Source organism: Cervus canadensis, chromosome 23 (assembly GCF_019320065.1).
Source record: "Cervus canadensis isolate Bull #8, Minnesota chromosome 23, ASM1932006v1, whole genome shotgun sequence".
NCBI lineage: Eukaryota > Metazoa > Chordata > Mammalia > Artiodactyla > Cervidae > Cervus > Cervus canadensis.
The window spans coordinates 17,090,827-17,108,696 of NC_057408.1; the positions used below are offsets into that span (position 1 = coordinate 17,090,827).

Sequence of the window (17,870 nt, forward strand, 5' to 3'; positions counted from 1 at the left end):
ATAAATACATTTAAAAAAACATATGTCTATTTTTAGAAGAAATACTTTAAGGCTTAGTAGTTTTCTGTAACTATGAGTTGTTTTTATTTCATTTAGTTTGTTTTGTTTTTAGATTCCTTCTATGACTGAGATCAACTTTTTGTCTGTCTCTGCTGTTTCACTTAATATAATACTTCCTGCATCCACCCATGTTGCTGCAAATGGCAAGACTTCATTTTTTTACAGTTTAGAATATTCCATTGCATATAAGTAACACATCTTCTCTATCCACTCATCTGTCCATGGACATTTAGGTTGCTGTGATATCTTGGTTGTTGCAAATGATGCTGCAGTGAACATTGGTGTGCATATATCTCTTTGAATTAGAGTAAATACCCAGAAGTGAAATTACTGGGCCATATGGAGGTTCTGCTTTCAATGCTTTGTTTGTGAAATCCTTTGTTCAGTATTGAAGATATATCCTGGGTCACAGGATAAAAATTAGTTCTTAGTAGGGACAGAAAATCTGTGAAAATATGCTCCCTGAGACCTCTTCCTTGCTAACATTCTAAGATACCGTACTGGTCTCTCTCTGAGTTGGAGCTACAGCTGATTTGTCACTCACTTCTTGTGGGAATCCTCCCTATGTTTGTCATGAGGTAGGTTTGAAATTCTTACTCAGTGAGGATTACTCTGTTCTTGGCCACCTCCATGCCAGACAGAAGAGCATTTTCATTCACTATGTCTCATTGTAGGAGTCAGAAAAGAAACTTGATGCCAGTGCTCAAGACAAAATTCCTCCACTCTGGCTTTTAAACACCAAGAAATTGTTGTTGTAGCCAGAGTGTGTGTGTAACATAGACATACACATTATGGCTAATTTAAAAATGCTACTTAATTTATTACATAAAATCCATGCCATTAAATGTTTCATTTTTTCCTATACATTTCTTGGGTCACTCTGTTGACCCAAGGTTGCAGTCTATTTTACAATGCATACGTCAGCTGGCTCACTCTCTACCCTTTTGCATAAATACTTGAAGTCAGTTCACAATGCAAGGAAAATGACTTGTGGAACAAAATTCTGAGAACACAGGAGGAGCAAACTGTGAGTGCTGAGTGCAGTGTAAGTCTCTGCGTTACAGACACAGCTCTGAGCTCACCAAGCAGAACTATAACCAACCTGAAGACAAGGTAAAAATGCAAATACTAAATTGTCTCTTCTTCTTTCTTTGCCATGATTTTTGTAATTGGTGATGACATCTCACAAAGTATAGGGGAAGATTTAGTTGTAATCCTCGTGGACAGAGGATCTTGGTGGGCTACAGTCCATAGGGTTGCAAACAGTCAGAAGTGACTAAGCAACTGATATATACACATGTATATATTGAAATATAGGGTCTTTCTTGGCTGTTCAGTGCTTAAGACTCTGCACTTCCACTCCTGGGTGTGGGTTCAATCCCTGGTTGGGGAACTAAGATCTTGCATGCCACATGGCACCATCAAATTATATATTTATTATATATGTAAGAAAATAGTAATAACATGTATGTGTGTATATACACACACACGTGTGTATGTGTGTGTGTGTGTGTGTGTGTGTGGTCAGTTGCGTCCAGCTCTTTGCAACCCCATGGATGCCCATTAGGCTCCTCTCTCCATGGAATTCTCCAGGCAAGAATACTGGAGTGGGCTGCTATGCCCTCCTCCAGGGTTTTTCCTCACCCAGGGATTGAACCGATATCTCCTGCGTCTCCTGCATTGCAGGAGGCTTCTTTACCACCGAGTGACCAGGGAAGCCCATGTATATGTATAATACGCTCCATTACATGTGTTGACGGTGCCATCAACCTATGAAGGGAGGTAAGCACTTTGAGATGTTTTTCTAGTGATGAAGTGGGTTTCGAATGGCGTGCCCCCACTCTCTCACTCAGTCAGTCGCTTTTGTGTACTTTTGACTCAAGTGAGGTTATGTATCCATTGGGATCAATATTATAACCTTGTCCTCTTTGTCATTACTTTAACCGAATGGACTAATCACAGTAACAATGGCAACAGTAATGACCATATTCACTGCCAAATTTGTCCATGTAATATATGCAGTCCCAGATGCTTTACAAACAGTACGTGATTTAATCCTCATGCTAATCCTATAAGGAAACTGTTGTTTAACCACTTTTGCAAAAGAAAAGATAGAAACTAGGAGAATTTAAGTAATTTGCCTAGGGACATAAAGCTAGAACGTGGCAGAGGTGGAAATGTATTTGACTCCAAAATCTGTGTTTTTTTTTTTGTTTGTTTCCATAAAGACCCTATCTGAGGATCTAGGGTTCACAACATTGAAATAATTCTTACTCTCATTAGAGATAAATTGAAATAGCAATGTTTTGACCTACATTTCTGTTGTTGTTGACCTCTGCCTTTGTATTCTAGACCCCAGATAAAGGAATGGACTCACTCAGTGTGGCAAATTCGCGGTTCTGCTTTGATGTATTTAAAGAGCTGAGCTGTGACCACATGGTTGAGAATGTGCTCCTTTCTCCCTTGAGCCTCCTGTCCGCCTTGGCTGTGGTGCTTTTCGGGGCCAGAGGAAACAGTGCATCCCAGATGGAGAAGGTAAGTCACAGACACACTTTCAGCCACGTCTACAGACAGTCAAGGAACAATTTCAAACCCTGACTTGTTATGGAGATTTCGTAGATGCAGCTTCCCGGGTGGCTCAGATGGTAAAGAATCTGCCTGCAATGCAGGAGACCTGGGTTCTATCCCTGGGTCGGGAAGATCCCCTGGAGAAGGGAATGGCAACCCCCTCCAGTACTCTTGCCTGGAGAATCCCATGGACAGAGGAGCCTGGTGGCCTATAGTCCATGGAGTTTGGGAGAGTCGGACATGACTGAGTGACTAACACACACGTAGTTGCCCAATTCTGTAAACACAAGCTACTGTTCACCTTCACTTGAGGAGACCTGTCATATTAGCTCTATCAAAAAGACAAACAATAAGATTTCCCATAGCTCTGTTCTAAGAGGCAGGGGATGAGTGGGCTCAGCAGAGGCTGAACAGGGAGAGGCAATGAAGGAGGGCAACCTGGTCCATGGGGACTCCCCACCTCCACCCCCACCCATTTGCATCCTTGTGTCCCCAGGGCCTTCCTGCTGTGAGACACACAAAGAACATTTTGCAAGGATTTACAGACTATGCAATTATCTTCCCAAGGAGATCAGCAGCGCTTTAACTCAACCAATAATTTTGGGTGACTAGAAAAACTATTTCTTTAGTAGACATCTTTCAACATACCTTAATCATCTCTCTGCTTATTACAGAGGGAATGACTGACTCATGGAACAAAGCTACTCTCCAGTTGGGATTTAAATTGGAAATGAATCTGGAAGGCTGGAGCCAAATCCTGAATTTAATAATATATTTAAACTCAAGAAAAGCTAAATGTAAATGCTCTTGTGTTCAATTTTATTCCATTTCCATGCAATTGGTGAAGAGGTCTCCAGTGTCTTACCCAGAATGTATGCTCAATAAATTCATGTTTGTGGAGAGGGAGAACTAGCTGAGAATGAGGATGATCTGGGAATCTTTACAAATCGTCCTGGGATGAGTACATGTAGATGCACCCCTCCTCTCTCTCTCCCTTCAAAGTGAGAGCATGCCAGCAGGTGACTCTGTCTACACCTGTGCACGTCTGAGGTTTCGCAAGCAGAAAGATGGTGGGGTCATTGTGTTAAGGGCACAAGTTAGGCAGAGATAGAGTCTGGAGTAGAAATACTTCTTTGTCTTTTCTGAGTTAAAAGGGAACCAAATAATTCAAAAAGTTCCCTTGCTGATTTCCATGCAAATGGAGAAAAATTCTCATATTTTCATCCTGTTAACAATTATTTTACAACATTCAAAGACTGAGTCCAGTGCTCAGAATTCTAGGTTCAACCATCACGCTCTCTTTTGATTAGGGTGAGGACCACCACTGCAGCAACATCAGGGACACTATGCATTCCAAGTCCCTAGATTATGGAACAAAATGCCTTCTGATATAGGAGAGCGTGCTTGGGGTCAGTCATGTCTGACTTTTTGTGACATCATGGACTGTAGCCCATCAGGCTCCTTTGTGCATGGAATTTTCCAGGCAAGAATACCGGAATTGGTGGCCAATTCCTGCTCCAGGAAAGAAAGTGAAAATGTTAGTCACTCAGTCATGTCTGACTGTGCGACCCCATGGACTGTAGCCTTCCAGGTTCCCTTGTCCATGGAATTCTCTAGGCAAAAATAATGGAGAGAGTTGCCATTCCCTTCTCCAGGGGGTCTTCCAGACCCAGGGATTGAACTTGGCTCAGGCAGATTACTTACAGTCTGAACCACCAAGGAAGGATTCCTACTCTAGGGGATCTTCCCAACCCAGGGTTTGAACCCACGTCTCTTGTGTCTCCTGCATTGGCAAGCAGACTCTTTACCACTGCACCACCTGGGAAGCCCTATGATTTGGAGATCATCAGGCAATCTCAGAACTGGAAGAAACCATAAATTTCCCACTCTCCACTCTATGATTTAGTCTACACAGGGACCCAGCAGGCAAGAGATTGTGCGAAGTCCTCTGATGAGGCAGAGTTTAATGTGAAGTAGTTTTTTAACAAAGTGAAAGTGAAAGTGAAGTCACCCAGTCGTGTCCTATTCTTTGCAACCCCATGGACTGTAGCCCACCAGGCTCCTCCATCCATGGGATTCTTCAGGCAAGAATACTGGAGTGGGTTGCCCTTTCCTTCTCCAGGGGATCTTCCTGACCCAGGGATTGAACCCAGGTCTCCTGCACTGTAGGCAGACGCTTTACTGTCTGAGCTACCAGGGAAGTCCCTGATTTTTTTTAACAAAAGAATCAGACAACTCTACATTTTAGAAAGTTCTTTCTAGCCTTGAGTTAAAATTTGCTTTTCTATAAGCATAGCCCCCCATCACTTTTCTGTTCTTAAAAGATACACACACACGCAAATCACGTCCTCTTCCACGTATGTTGAGAAAGCTATACCTGCTGATCCCTGCTGCTTCTTACCCCGTCTTTACTCTTGGGCTCTCTTGCTCTGGATAGTGCTCAGTTGTGTTCAACTCTTTATGACTCCGTGGACTGTAGCCTGACAGGCTCTAGGGAATCACACAAAACAAATTAAATGTACTCACCCTTTAAATGTTTGAAGAGATTGCAATGTTTTATTTCAGTTGTTCTCTGATGAAGGCCTTCCTTAGAAAAGTATAATTATACCTCTTTTAAGTCAATAGGACCATAGCAAACATTAATTCTTAGTGGAGAAAATGATACAAGCTATGAAATCTCAAGGGGATACTGTGAGTGTCAAATAAGATAATGTTTATAAAAATCATTTAAAAATAATTACCTATTATGTGAATTCATCCATTATCTTGTCTGCCCGGTAAGTAAGCAATGCCATTAATTGCCCATGAAGAAATTAAGATTCATTTCTTTATCCATACAACTATTTGTTCTTCATTCAACAAATACTTGTTGGGTTTGTACTATGTTTCACAACTGGGAAGGTAGGGATGAACAAATTAAGTGACAATAGAAATGATTTTGAAACACTCTTCTAAACCTTCAGGTTTCATTCTGCCTCGAAGTTTGCCTTCTACCTACAAAAATGAGTACTAGTCAGTGCCTGTATGTCTTTGACACTTTAATGGTTAGACTTCTGCCTAAGAGCACATGAGTCCTCTTTGACAACTTTTTTTTTTAAAGGCTTCTGCGGTGGCTCAGACAGTAAAGAATCTGCCACGTTCAAACGCTGGGTTGAATAGATCCCCTGGAGAAGGGAATGGCTACCCACTCCCATGTTCTTCCCTGGGAAATCCCATGGACAGAAGAGCTTGGTGGGCTACAGTTCATGGCATTGCCAAGATTTGAACATGACTGCAAGCATGCACCCCTGTGTCATAAGGCATATTGCTTCATGATCTAGGGACTTTTTTTTTAAAAAAATATATAAGGGACTTCCATCTTTTTAAAAAATGAGGAGCAAAACTAATGTACAGATGAGAAGAAAGATGGTGTGAATCACAGAAAGTTCGTAAAAATGTAAGAGCTTAACATTTATAGCAAGAAAGTGATTTGTATATGGGGGGAGGGGCTTCCCAGGTGATGCTAGTGGCAAAGAATTTGCCTGCTAATGCAGGAGATGCAAGAGACACAGGTTCAATAGCAAAGAGTTGGACGTGACTGAGCATACACAGTCATACACACACAGACACACACACACAGACACACACACACACCTGGTCTTATGGAGAGGTATTTGCATACATTTTGACACAGATTCTTTGTTTGCCATTGTAGGTGCTGCACTTGAAAGAGTTAACAAGAACTGCAAATTCTTCGAACACAAGGGTAGATATAATTCTTACTTTCCTTTTTACTTCTCTTATAGCAGTCTCTCTTCAGTCCATGAGGACTAAAGGCTTAAGGCAATAAAACAGAGTATTTATTCCAGACATGTTTGAGCCTTTCACTTTCATGTTGATACAGTCAACCTTCTGGGTTTGCTTTTTTAAAATAATCATGCTGAAATTTTGAAATAAGAGATGAGAAAATGAGAACTGTCAAAAATTTGAGGTAGAGCCCTAGCCTTTAAAGAAAAGCAGCAGAAGAGAGATTATTCTCAAAGAGTTTTCTGGATGGAACCCCCAAGGCGACTCAGGCAATAGAAGTGCTTCAAACTGTGCCTGGCCCAGGGTCAGTGCTCACTAGGAATAAATATATCATTTGGGGGGAAATGGTGGCTCAGACGGTAAACAATCTGCCTGCCAAGCAGGAGATCTGGGCTTGATCCCTGGGTTGGGAAGATCCCCTGCAGAAGGGAATGGCAAACCACTCCAGTATTCTTACCTGGAGAATCCCATGGACAGGGGAGCCTGGTGGGCCACAGTCCATGGGGTCACAAAAAGTCAGACACGACGGAACAACTAAAGCTTTAGCTAAAGATGGTGGTGGTGGTTTAGTCGCTAAGTCATGTCCGACTCTTGCGACCGCATGGACTGTAGCCCACCAGGCTCCTCTGTCCATGGGATTCTCCAGGCATGAATACTGGAGTAGATTGCCATTTCCTTCTCCGTAACATATCTTTATGAGTTTTAGTGTTCGATGTTTTTCCATATTGCTAATTTTTAGGGGAAATTTGTAATGTATACTTTCTGTGTGTTTTAGATGTGACTTTCTCACTAGTATCTATGGTGGGGCTACTAAGACCAAACTTTATTGCTCAGAATTCTCCTTTATTACAAGATACAGAAAATCATTTTTCCTGACACAAACTCTATTAAATATGTCAGCACTGATATGTGTGCTCGGGCCATCTTGTGGAGGAGACAGGGCAAGCTCTGAGCAGGGCAGAGGCCTAGCAGGGCCCTCACACCGGTAGATGACTGTGATGCGTTGTTATCAGATCGTCAGGCCACTCTGCTTGGTGAAAGGCAGACATTTCCATACATCCTAATGGTAGAATTACTCTTTGAATCTGTTTTTGTTCTGCTACAGCATGTCCTGGACTTCCTGGTGGCTCAGACGGTAAAGCATCTGCTTACCCTGTGGGAGACCCAGGTTTGATCCCTGGGTCGGGAAGATCCTCTGGAGAAGGCAATGGCAGCCCACTCCAGTACTCTTGCTGGAAAATCCCATGGATGGAGGAGCATGGTAGGCTACAGTCCATGGGATCGCAAAGAGTCAGACACGACTAAGTGACTTCACTTTTTCACTTTCACGGCATGTCCTAATGCAAACCCAAGAGCCGCTTGTGTAACTTCAGTTGATACTTACGTGTGTGAGAACAGGTCCCTGTTTTCAGTGTTTTTAAACTTCCCTTTAGTGTGAAGATAGAGCAGTCCATTCACTCATTCAAGCACTTCTCTATGAAATCAGCAAGCCCAGCCATAGTCAAGTCCGCATGGCAAGTGGGTTGTTTGCAGAAAAAGCCCATCCATTCCTCCTGGTGAGTTAAAATAAGACCTTTTTCCATAAGTAGGGTAGAAGTCTTTCCTTTCTGTCTTCATTTAATTTACTCTAGTATTGTTTGTGCTACCACAATGGTGAGAAAGTAGAAAATATATTTATATATATATATATAATTATACAAAATATATATTTATTAATAATAAAAGAAATAATATATATTATGTTATATATATAATGAAGAAGGAAATGTTAACTCACTCCAGTGTTCTTGCCTGGAAATCCCATGGGCAGACGAGCCTGGCAGTATACAGTCTGTGGGGTCACAAAGAGTTGGATACAAGAGTCCAAGCAACTGAGCTTGCACACGTGTATATTATATCTTTTCTTATATTTAGACAGATAGCTGGCAATATATTTTATACATGCATTTCATTTCATGTAGAAAAAATGTGAAAGCTTTAATTTTCAGATGCAAGTTTGTCACATGTTCAGTTGTGTTTCATATGGACCCAGGTGAAGCATAAAGAACACAATTTTATATAATTTATAATTAAAAACAACACTAACAAAATTTTTGTATCAATAAGAAGAGAGGAATTAATATTTTGGAACTCCAAGTTGAGGACTCTAATTATGCAAGTTTGATTATCCTAATCATGCAGTTATAAGTATAAGGTACAATCTCAGAGGCTTAAAAGAAGAGAATTGTTCTTATCGTGAAATAACATCCTGAAGTAATATGTTCATTTTATTTAAACATCTTCTGAAAGCAAGAAAGTTGTATATATATTTTACTAGCTTGGACCTAGACCTACATTACAGTATTTAATATATTTTTCCCCCTTCATATAATTCCTACCATGTATGGTCTAAATGTTTTAAAATCTCAATTTATATGCTATGTCTTATTTTTCTATGCTCATTTTATAGAAATACTTAGACTGTATTAAAAAATTATATAAACTAAGACCTGAAAATCTGGATTTCAAAAATCACTTAGAAGAAGCCAGAATACAGATTAATGCACAGATTGAAAATAAGACAAAAGGTAGGAGATCTATGTCATCTTCTTTCTCTCCACCTTCTTTTTTCTTTTAGGCGTATTTACATTCAGTGACTCATTCAGGTCTTAAAACATTTATTCAGGCAGTTTTGAGAAATGTATATCATGACACAGAGCATTTCCTTTACCCTGAAAATTTCTTCCACATCTGTTCCCGAGCAACCAGTGATTTTATTCTACATCACAGGTTAATTTTACCTATCCTAAAGCTTCAAATAAGTGAAGTATTACAGGATGTACTATTTTGTGTTTTTTCATTCAGTATGTTATTTTTAAGATCATTTATGTATTTGGATATATCAGTGACTCATGCCTTTTTATTTCTGAGAAATATTCCACTGTATTAATATACCAGTTTGTTTATCCTTTTTCTTTTTGTTGGATATCTGGGTCATATCTAGTTTTGGGCTATTATAGATAGTGTTACTATGAACCCTTTTGTAAAAAGCTTTTGCATTCTTTATTTTTCATTTCTCTTGAGTAAATACTCAGCATAAATTCTAAGTCTTAGACCATATGGATGGATGTTTAACTTCTTACGCAACTGCCAAATAGATTTCCAAAGTGGCTGAACGTTTTACATTCTCACCAGGACTGTATGAAAATTCCAGTTACTCCAAATCCTCTCTGATTTTTGGTGTGGTATATATTTTTCTTAACTCTTTTGGTAGATATGTAGTAGTATCTCATTGTGGTCTTTATTTGCATTTCTCTGGTGACTATAAATATTGAGCATCTTTTTCAGTGACTGTTGGTCTTTAGTATATCTTAATTTATGAAGCTCTGTTCAGTTTATTTGCTCATTTTTGATTGCATTATTTACTTTTTATTATTGAGTTGCAAGAATTCTTTATATATTCTGGATACAAATATTTTGTTAGACACCTATGCTGCTAATATTTTCTCTTAGTCTCTGTATTTGTTTTGTTCACTGTATTTTTGATGAGCAGAAGTTTCTAATTTTAAATGAAGTCCACTTTATCAATGGTTTGTGCTTTCTGTGTATTTTCTAAGAAAGTTTTGCTTACTTAAGGTCACAAAGATGTTCTCTGTTTTCTTTTAGTAGATTTATTGCTTTAGTGTTTACATTTAGGTTTATGATGCACCTCAAGCTGACTTTAATGTAGGATGAGAAAGAGGGGGAACGGTTCTTCTTTCTTCCATGTGGATAACTGGTTATTCTAGCACCAGGTGTTAAATATCTCAAGACTCTTTCCATTTCATAAAATGAAAGTTCCTAACAGCTTATCAATTTTACTCTTGAGAAGTGAGGAAGCATAAAAGGTCAAGTCTTTCTTCTGCAACTTTCCCAGTTATTTCTTTTGTTTGATTATTATAGAAAATCACTGGATAACAGAAGTGATCTGTAAAATCATTGACTCAGATAGTCATTGCTTTCAACATAGGATGGTACCAGGAGGAATGTCACAACAAAGTCAAATGTAAATGGTTAATGTATTGGTATTTATAAACCATCTCTTCACTGGGCAACTTAATGTTATATAAATTAATCATGCTTGCTCATTTCCACAACCATAAAGTAGGCAGGTAGGCTATACACTCACTTTACTTTCTATTGCATTCTACATTATCTAATTAATTTAATTTTTGCAAAACCAAATTTTCCTTAAAGCACAAATGCATTACATTTTGCAAACAGGTCCATGACACATGACATGACAGTAAGATAAGATAGCCACTTAAGTCCATGACACCTTCCGGGTGCCGAGAGGGTGGCCCCAGGCCCTTGGACACAATGAATGGGCTCGTTCTAGGGGGTGAAAAGTCAGGCTGAAGTTTAGTGCCTTAAATAACGGCTTCACTTGAGTATCACAGAATTGTCACTATTTAGATATTTACTCAAAAGTCTTCTTGGCTCACCTAAAGATATCAGGTGGTGATTACTAATACAAATATAAATTCAAAGATGGGTCAAAATGTAAAGCAAAACCAATGAAACCAATTTCCATTGCATGATCAGTCACATATAATCTCACTGTTTCTCCTCCCAAAGGTGAAGTTAAGGAGCTCTTGTTCCCCAGTAGCCTCACATCCTCCGACCAGTTGGTGCTGGTTAATGCCATCTCCTTCAGAGGGGCCTGGAAGTATGCATTTCAAAAAGACCAGACTGTGGCCATGGCTTTCAGATTGGATGAGGTAGACTCTTGACTTAGTTTGCTTTTTCTCTTAAAGCTGATCCCTGCAAATTTTGCCTTCAGTTCAGTTCAGTCACTCAGCTGTGTCCAACTCTTTGCAACCCCATGAATCGCAGCACGCCAGGCCTCCCTGTTCATCACCAACTCCCAGCGTTTACTCATACCCATGTCCATTGAGTCGGTGATGCCATCCAGCCATCTCATCCTCTGTCGTCTGCTTCTCCTCCTGCTCCCAATCCCTCCCAGCATCAGGGCCTTTTTCAATGAGTCAACTCTTCGCATGAGGTGGCTAAAATACTGGAGTTTCAGCTTCAGCATCAGTCCTTCCAATGAACCAACAAAATTTTGCCTTAAAATATGTTAAATAATTTCTGGCCTTAGATAGGTTAATTTCCAAGTGACTATCCCAAGTACCTAACAGATAAAGTCCAGATTTATTAATAGATTAATGAAACTTTTATTTGATTTCGCTCTGTTTAGCATGACAGTTGCGTAATTGAAAAACTGGAATAAAACATAGACCTTGGACAGGTTTAAGGCAAGTCTGGGCTTTGGACTAAACTTAAACCATTGTTAAGCAATTCCATTTACTGCAAACTGGAAATGAAATCAGGTAGTAGATAATAACTGCAATAGATGCTTACAATGTAGGTCAGTTGTAAAGTGGGTGTGAACTTGAGAGGCTAAGCAAAACTGGAGAACAATATTCACAATCAGAATAAATGGTTCCTGCGATTTCCTGGTGGTCCAGTGGCTAAGACTTCATGTTCTCAATGCAGGAGGCCCAAGTTCTAGCCCCGGTCAGGGAACTAGATCCCACACGGCGCAACTAAAAATGCTGTGTGCTGCAAGTAAAACCTGGCACAGCCAAATAAGTAAATAAATATTTTAAAAATAAATAGATAAATAAAAAGTTTCTAGGTAGGCTGTCCTTCTGCTATCCACAATCTCCCCAGCTTCTTTCCTTCTTAATATATTTAAAAATTTTTTAAGTTTTTAATTTTTGGCCATGCTGTGCAGCATGTGGGATCTTAGTTCCCTGATCAGGGATCAAACACTTGCCCCTTGCATTGGAAGTGTCGAGTCCTAACCACTGAACCACCAGGGAAGTCCAACCAACTTTTCTTTGTGTCCTCAACATATCCTAAATGTCAGGCTGTAACCAAAATAATACTTGTTATTTAACAAGAAAGAATGGGTCTGTACATTATAAACAAATTCCTAAACTATCAACTGTATATACTCTATCAAATATATTTCCAAAAATGCTTGCCATTATTGGTCAATTAAGCATTTGTTATAGCCAACTGTAAAATTACAGAGGGTTTGTATTTCTGGATAAGTATATTAGAATACTTATTACATAAATACTTTTTCATGTAAAAGAAATAGCGAATGACTTTAAGGAAAACATAATTCCCTAGTCAAACATATTAGTCACAGCTGGAATTATCCAGTATTATCTTTCCAAACAATATTGTCATCACATATTGTGGTCATTGGACATATAGTGAAATTATATTGCTATTACAAGCTGTAGGTTTTTAAAAAAATTTTAATGCAAATACCAGGGCCACATTCCTGGAGATTCTGATTTGCAAGAAGTGCTTGAGTATTGTACTTTTAAGTAACCCTTGTAGGTCCTTCCAAAGATTAGCCAAGTTTGGGGACCACAGTATAAGGAAAATGGAATGGAGATTTTAATAGGGATCATAGAGAGCTACTTAAAGGGGCAAACATACCCCAAAGCAAGCAGACTTTCTAGGGGAAACAAGTCAGAATCTGACAAGTTAATGTCAAAATCTTTATTTTCACAGGAAAATCTGGTCCATTTGGTTTACATGATGCAGCTATCTTTATGTTATGACTGGCCTTTCAAAGAGAAAAACATAAAATAAGTTATGGTCATAACTAAATTTCTTTAACTGACCTCAGTATGTGGAATTCACTTAGCACATTGCTACGTGCTTTGCTATTAATCTTTTGTAGCTATTTTGTAATTTGCAGCCCAATGCTGTTAATTGGTCCAGATTAGTCATTACTTGAGCTGGAAAGACACTAAATTATGTTCTTCAAAGGACCTGTTCAACTTTTAAAAAATGGTTATCCTGATAAGATCTTATGATGCTTATTTCTCAACTCTTTGAAGTAAATCAACTGCTTCTGGACATCAAAAATGTACAGTTGACTAAAAATAATATATTGAAAGGCATAAACACTTTGCAGTTCAGTAGCTACTTAATTTAGGCTACCTTCTCCCCTTTCAATCAGTACAATAATGACCAATCATTGATATTTCTGTGGCAAGATGGATAGATTTTGGTTTGGTCACTCCTTGTGGGAAACTATGGAGGATAAGCTGTAAATTCCTCATGCTTTAAATGGAAACACAGAAAGGAGCTGGCTTTGTTGTCTCACTGTTGTTGCTTTCATAGTCTCGAAGCAAATCTGTCCAGATGATGCGTCTGCAAGGGCACTTGAAACTGGGCTCCATCACAGAGCCTTCAGGGCAGGTTCTGGAGCTGCCCGATGTGGAGGATCACCTGAGTATGGTCATCATCCTACCCAGCAAGGATGTCGGTCTGGGACAGGTAAACCACTCAGTCTTTGCAGCCACAGACACCAGAAAAGGGTCTGGGCTTGAAAATTACGCATGCAGGAAGCTGGAGATTCCAAATAACTGCTCATGCTTGATGCAGTGCTGTGTGCTTAGTTGCTCAGTCGTGTTCGACGCTCTGTGACCCCATGGACTCTAGCCCTCCAGGCTCCTCTGTCCAGGCTAGAATACTGGAGTGGGTTGCCACGACCTCCTCCAGGGGATCTTCCCGACCCAGGGATTGAATCTGCATCTCTTGTGTCTCCTGCATTGGCATGTGGATTTTCTGCCACTGTGCTACCCCAGAAGCCCCCATACTATGCTTGATTTTAGCCAAAAAGCTAAGAAGTGGCTATGTGCACTTAAAAAGCAAAAGAATCCCCAAATAAAGCACCCACACACTAGGGTATGTTACTTCTAATGGTTTTGGCTTTAAGTTTTGAAAGCACAGTCACGTGCATTCTCTTCCGGTCTTCATGGGTTGTTATTTTACATGTAGTTTTTATATGTTATGTATCAACACCTCTTTTGGACTAAAGGAATTGAGAGATGAATGAGAAAAGGGACAGTAGTTTAGGGAGTATGTTGATTGTATTAAAATATTTAGTTGTCACATGAAAGAAGAAATGGACTAATTTTGCGTAGTTCCCAGAGTGAGAACTAAAACTGATAGGCACCAATTACAGGGAAGCAGATTTATGGTCAAAATGGGAGAGGTCTTTCCTGCAAGCTGAGCTGTGCAGCCACTAAACCAGGCTGTTTATGAAGAAGTGGGTGGTCAACGTTGGGACTTCTCAAGCTGATGCTGGTGGGCCCTTCAAGATGCTCCTAGAAGGGCCTCCTCTACGATTGCTTTCACATTTGAGATTATGATCCAGAAATGTTAGTTTGATATAAATTCAGTCTCTGTGGATGTCTGACTAATGAGAATTCCGGTTGGAGTTGAGGTAGAAATTCACACTGGTCAGCCTAGAATTGGGCTTTCCAGATGGCTCAGTGGTAAAGAATCCACCTGCCAAAGCAGGAGATGCAGGTTCCATCATTGGGTCAGGAAGATCCCCTGGAGGAGGAAATGGCAACCCATTCTAGTATTCTTGCCTGGGAAATCCCATGGACAGAGGAGCCTGGTGGGCCACAGTCCAAGGGGTCACAAAGAGTCAGATATGACTGAGCAACTAACAACAACAAAAACAGCAGCCTAGAATTACAACTTATGTTGTCAGAATCTGAAGATCTCAGGTTCCAAAGATGCCTTTCAATGTGGCCAAAAGGGAGGATAGGCACATATATAAATTTTATTGTTATAATACATAAATAGTGCAGCTTAGAGAGGGACCATGAGAGAAACAAAAGTAGACTTTCCCTGTGATAAATTATTGCTTTTCCAAGTAACTCTCAGATGGTGTGCCAAGGCATAGATCCCAGGGCTGCATGACTCATATTCAGTTATTGAACATGGTTGCACTTTCCCCACTTATTCTTATAGATTCTGCTTTCCAAACAATGAGAAGTAGCTTTACCTATTTACAGCCTCACATCTAATCCTTAGGATATTTCACATTTTGGTATAATTTTATTTTCTAAATAAAAATGTTCATATTTTTCTTCTTTCTTTCCCATAGGTTACCAAAGAGATCACTCATGAGAAACTCAATAACTGGATAAGCTCAGGCAACATGAAAGACACAGCTGTGGTCCTGCATCTGCCCCAGCTCAGGCTCGAGGGGTACCATGAAGACCTGGCAGCCATACTGACAGCTCTGGGAATGGTGGATGTCTTTGACCGCTCGAGGGCTAACTTGTCTGGCATAATTGCAGGAGGAGGCCTCGGGGTCTCCAAGATAATCCATAAGGCCATGTTGGAGGTTAATGAGAGTGGTTCAGAGTTCACCCTAACCAACCAAACAATCAAAGTGGAAAATCCTGAAATAATCAAGGTGGATCATCCTTTTCTCTTCTTTATCTTACACAAGGAAACTAAGATGATTCTTTTCTATGGCAGAGTCTCCAACCCTTAAGGAAGGGATGGGATTTATAGTCAGCTTTCTGATTCTTGAAATTAGCTTGCAGAAAACTCTCAGTATAAGTACAACTAAAAGGGATACACCACACTTTTTAGCAAAGTTTTGCCTTCGACTATCTCATGTAGAACATCCAACCCATCCTTTCTTGGTTTGGTTGACTTTGACTAAACAAGTTATAGCACACTATTAATTACATTTCTTAAAAAATTATAATCCATACCATTTCTTTTTTTCCTTTTAAAAAAATAATAGCTTTATTGAGATATAATGCACATACTGTAAAATTCCCCATTTATTTATATCTATTTACTTATTTTAACTGAAGTATGGTTGACTTACAATATTATATTGGTTTCAGGAGTACAATATAGTTATTCAATATTTTTATAGGTTATACTCCATATAAAGTCATTATAAAATATTGATTATATTTCCTGTGCTGTACAATGTATATTTGCATTTTGGTTTTTCATACCTAGCAGTGTTACCTCTTCATCCCCTTTCCCTGTTGTGTCCTCAGCTCCCATCACCCACTGGTAACCACTAGTTTGCTGTTTGTATCTGTGAATCTGTTTCTGTTTTGTTATCCATAGCAATTCTATCTTAGGTAGCCTTCAATTCACTCAGAACCTTATTTATAGGATGCTAAAACTCAGAATGCCTTTATCTAAAGAAACGATATTATTCCATGTGATTAGGTTACAAGTTATTTGTTTGCATCACTTGCAGCTGAACTTACTAATGTATTACAAAAGGAGGAAATAGTGGTAATACCATACTATTAAACATTTACAGGTTGCCTGGAGTATTTTGTGTTGTGTAACTTTGCACAACCTGTGCTCCATAGGTGACATGCTAAGTACACATTCCCAGAATTTCTTGCAAATAATCTCCATTGTCTAAGCTGATGTTGGAGTCACCATATTTTCCGAACGTAATACTGCCAGAAGCAGCCAAAGAGGTACAAGAAGAAATTCATGCTGGCCAAGCCAAGGAAGGAAAGCTAAGGAAGGGGTGGGGAAGGACAAAGTAAACACTATGTTGAAACATTTCAACTATGGCTTTTTCACTTTAATGTTGGTCATTTTCTTCTTTTTAATTTTTTACATCTATTCCCCTGATAAGCTATACAGAAAAAAAGAAAAAGAAACAAAAAATATAATTGGGAGAAGAGAGACTCATGGTTTTGTGAACTATTTTCTGTAAAAATAAAGTACTAAGAGTTCAAGCAGAATGCACAGAGGCTGAGTGCTAAACCGCTGTGCCCCTACTGTAGGCAAAATGAGCGAGTGTCCCTCCCCAGCGCATTTCCTTGCCAGGGTGTGTTTCTGGAGGGTGGCACAGCCAGCTCTGCTGATTGGTTCTGCAATGGTCGCCCCTACTCTTTCAGATAAGTAGAATCATGATGCTTAATTGGCCATGGTTTTTTTACGTAGTGTCTTTGTCTCCAGTGGACTTCCCTGCTGGCTTAGATGGTAAAGAATCTGCCAGCAGTACAGGAGACCCAGGTTCAATCTCTGTGTTAGAGAAGGGAATGACTACCCACTCCAGTATCCCTGCCTGGAAAACCACACGGACAGAGGAGCCTAACAGGCTACAGTCCATGGGGTTACAAAGAGTCAGACATGACTGAACAACTAACAATTTGACTCCAGGCATGAAAAAAATGTTATTGATAAAAAGTAGAGATATTAAATAATTTGGTATTTCTTTCACAAATAAATTTACTAAATTCATGCATTTGTTACTGATTGAATCCATTGATTATACTTCCTGAATTCTACACTGAGTTCTGAATTCTACTGATACTTCAGTTACCTGACTAGGTGCCTTGCTCCATTAGTATTTTTTTTTTCTTTTCTAAAATTCAAATATTTTGACTTTTTTCTTCCTAGACTTGGGTTTCAATGCTGATCGAAGAGTATGGGGTTGTAACTTCATCTTTCCATACACTCACTATTTTATTTCTCAAATTCTGCTGCCTTCTCCTCTGAAACACATCACTACACCTCTTATGGTCACATATTGCCATCTCTTCACTTCATACCTTCTGTCACTTTCTATGCTTCCATTTTCATTCTTTTAGCTATGTTACTTT

General features: G+C 39.4%; 1 protein-coding gene across 1 annotated transcript; it reads left to right on the forward strand.

Moving 5' to 3' along the window:
* The first annotated feature begins 2,496 nt into the window (after positions 1-2,496).
* LOC122425529 (serpin B8-like) lies at positions 2,497-15,766 on the forward strand. The gene is made up of 6 exons (XM_043444013.1): positions 2,497-2,595; positions 7,520-7,549; positions 7,848-7,932; positions 11,011-11,153; positions 13,588-13,743; positions 15,371-15,766. Exons 1-6 carry the CDS (start codon positions 2,497-2,499, stop codon positions 15,764-15,766), a joined length of 909 nt encoding a protein of 302 aa, XP_043299948.1.
* The last annotated feature ends 2,104 nt before the right edge of the window (positions 15,767-17,870 follow it).

Excerpts from the sequence above, each read along its gene's own strand:
- LOC122425529 (XM_043444013.1), top strand. The coding sequence starts at position 2,497 with ATGGTTGAGAATGTGCTCCTTTCTCCCTTGAGCCTCCTGTCCGCCTTG. Across the intron at positions 7,550-7,847 it reads ACTTCCTGGTGGCTCAGACG|TGTGAAGATAGAGCAGTCCA; the intron begins GTAAAGCATCTG and ends ACTTCCCTTTAG. Across the intron at positions 11,154-13,587 it reads TGGCTTTCAGATTGGATGAG|TCTCGAAGCAAATCTGTCCA; the intron begins GTAGACTCTTGA and ends TTGCTTTCATAG.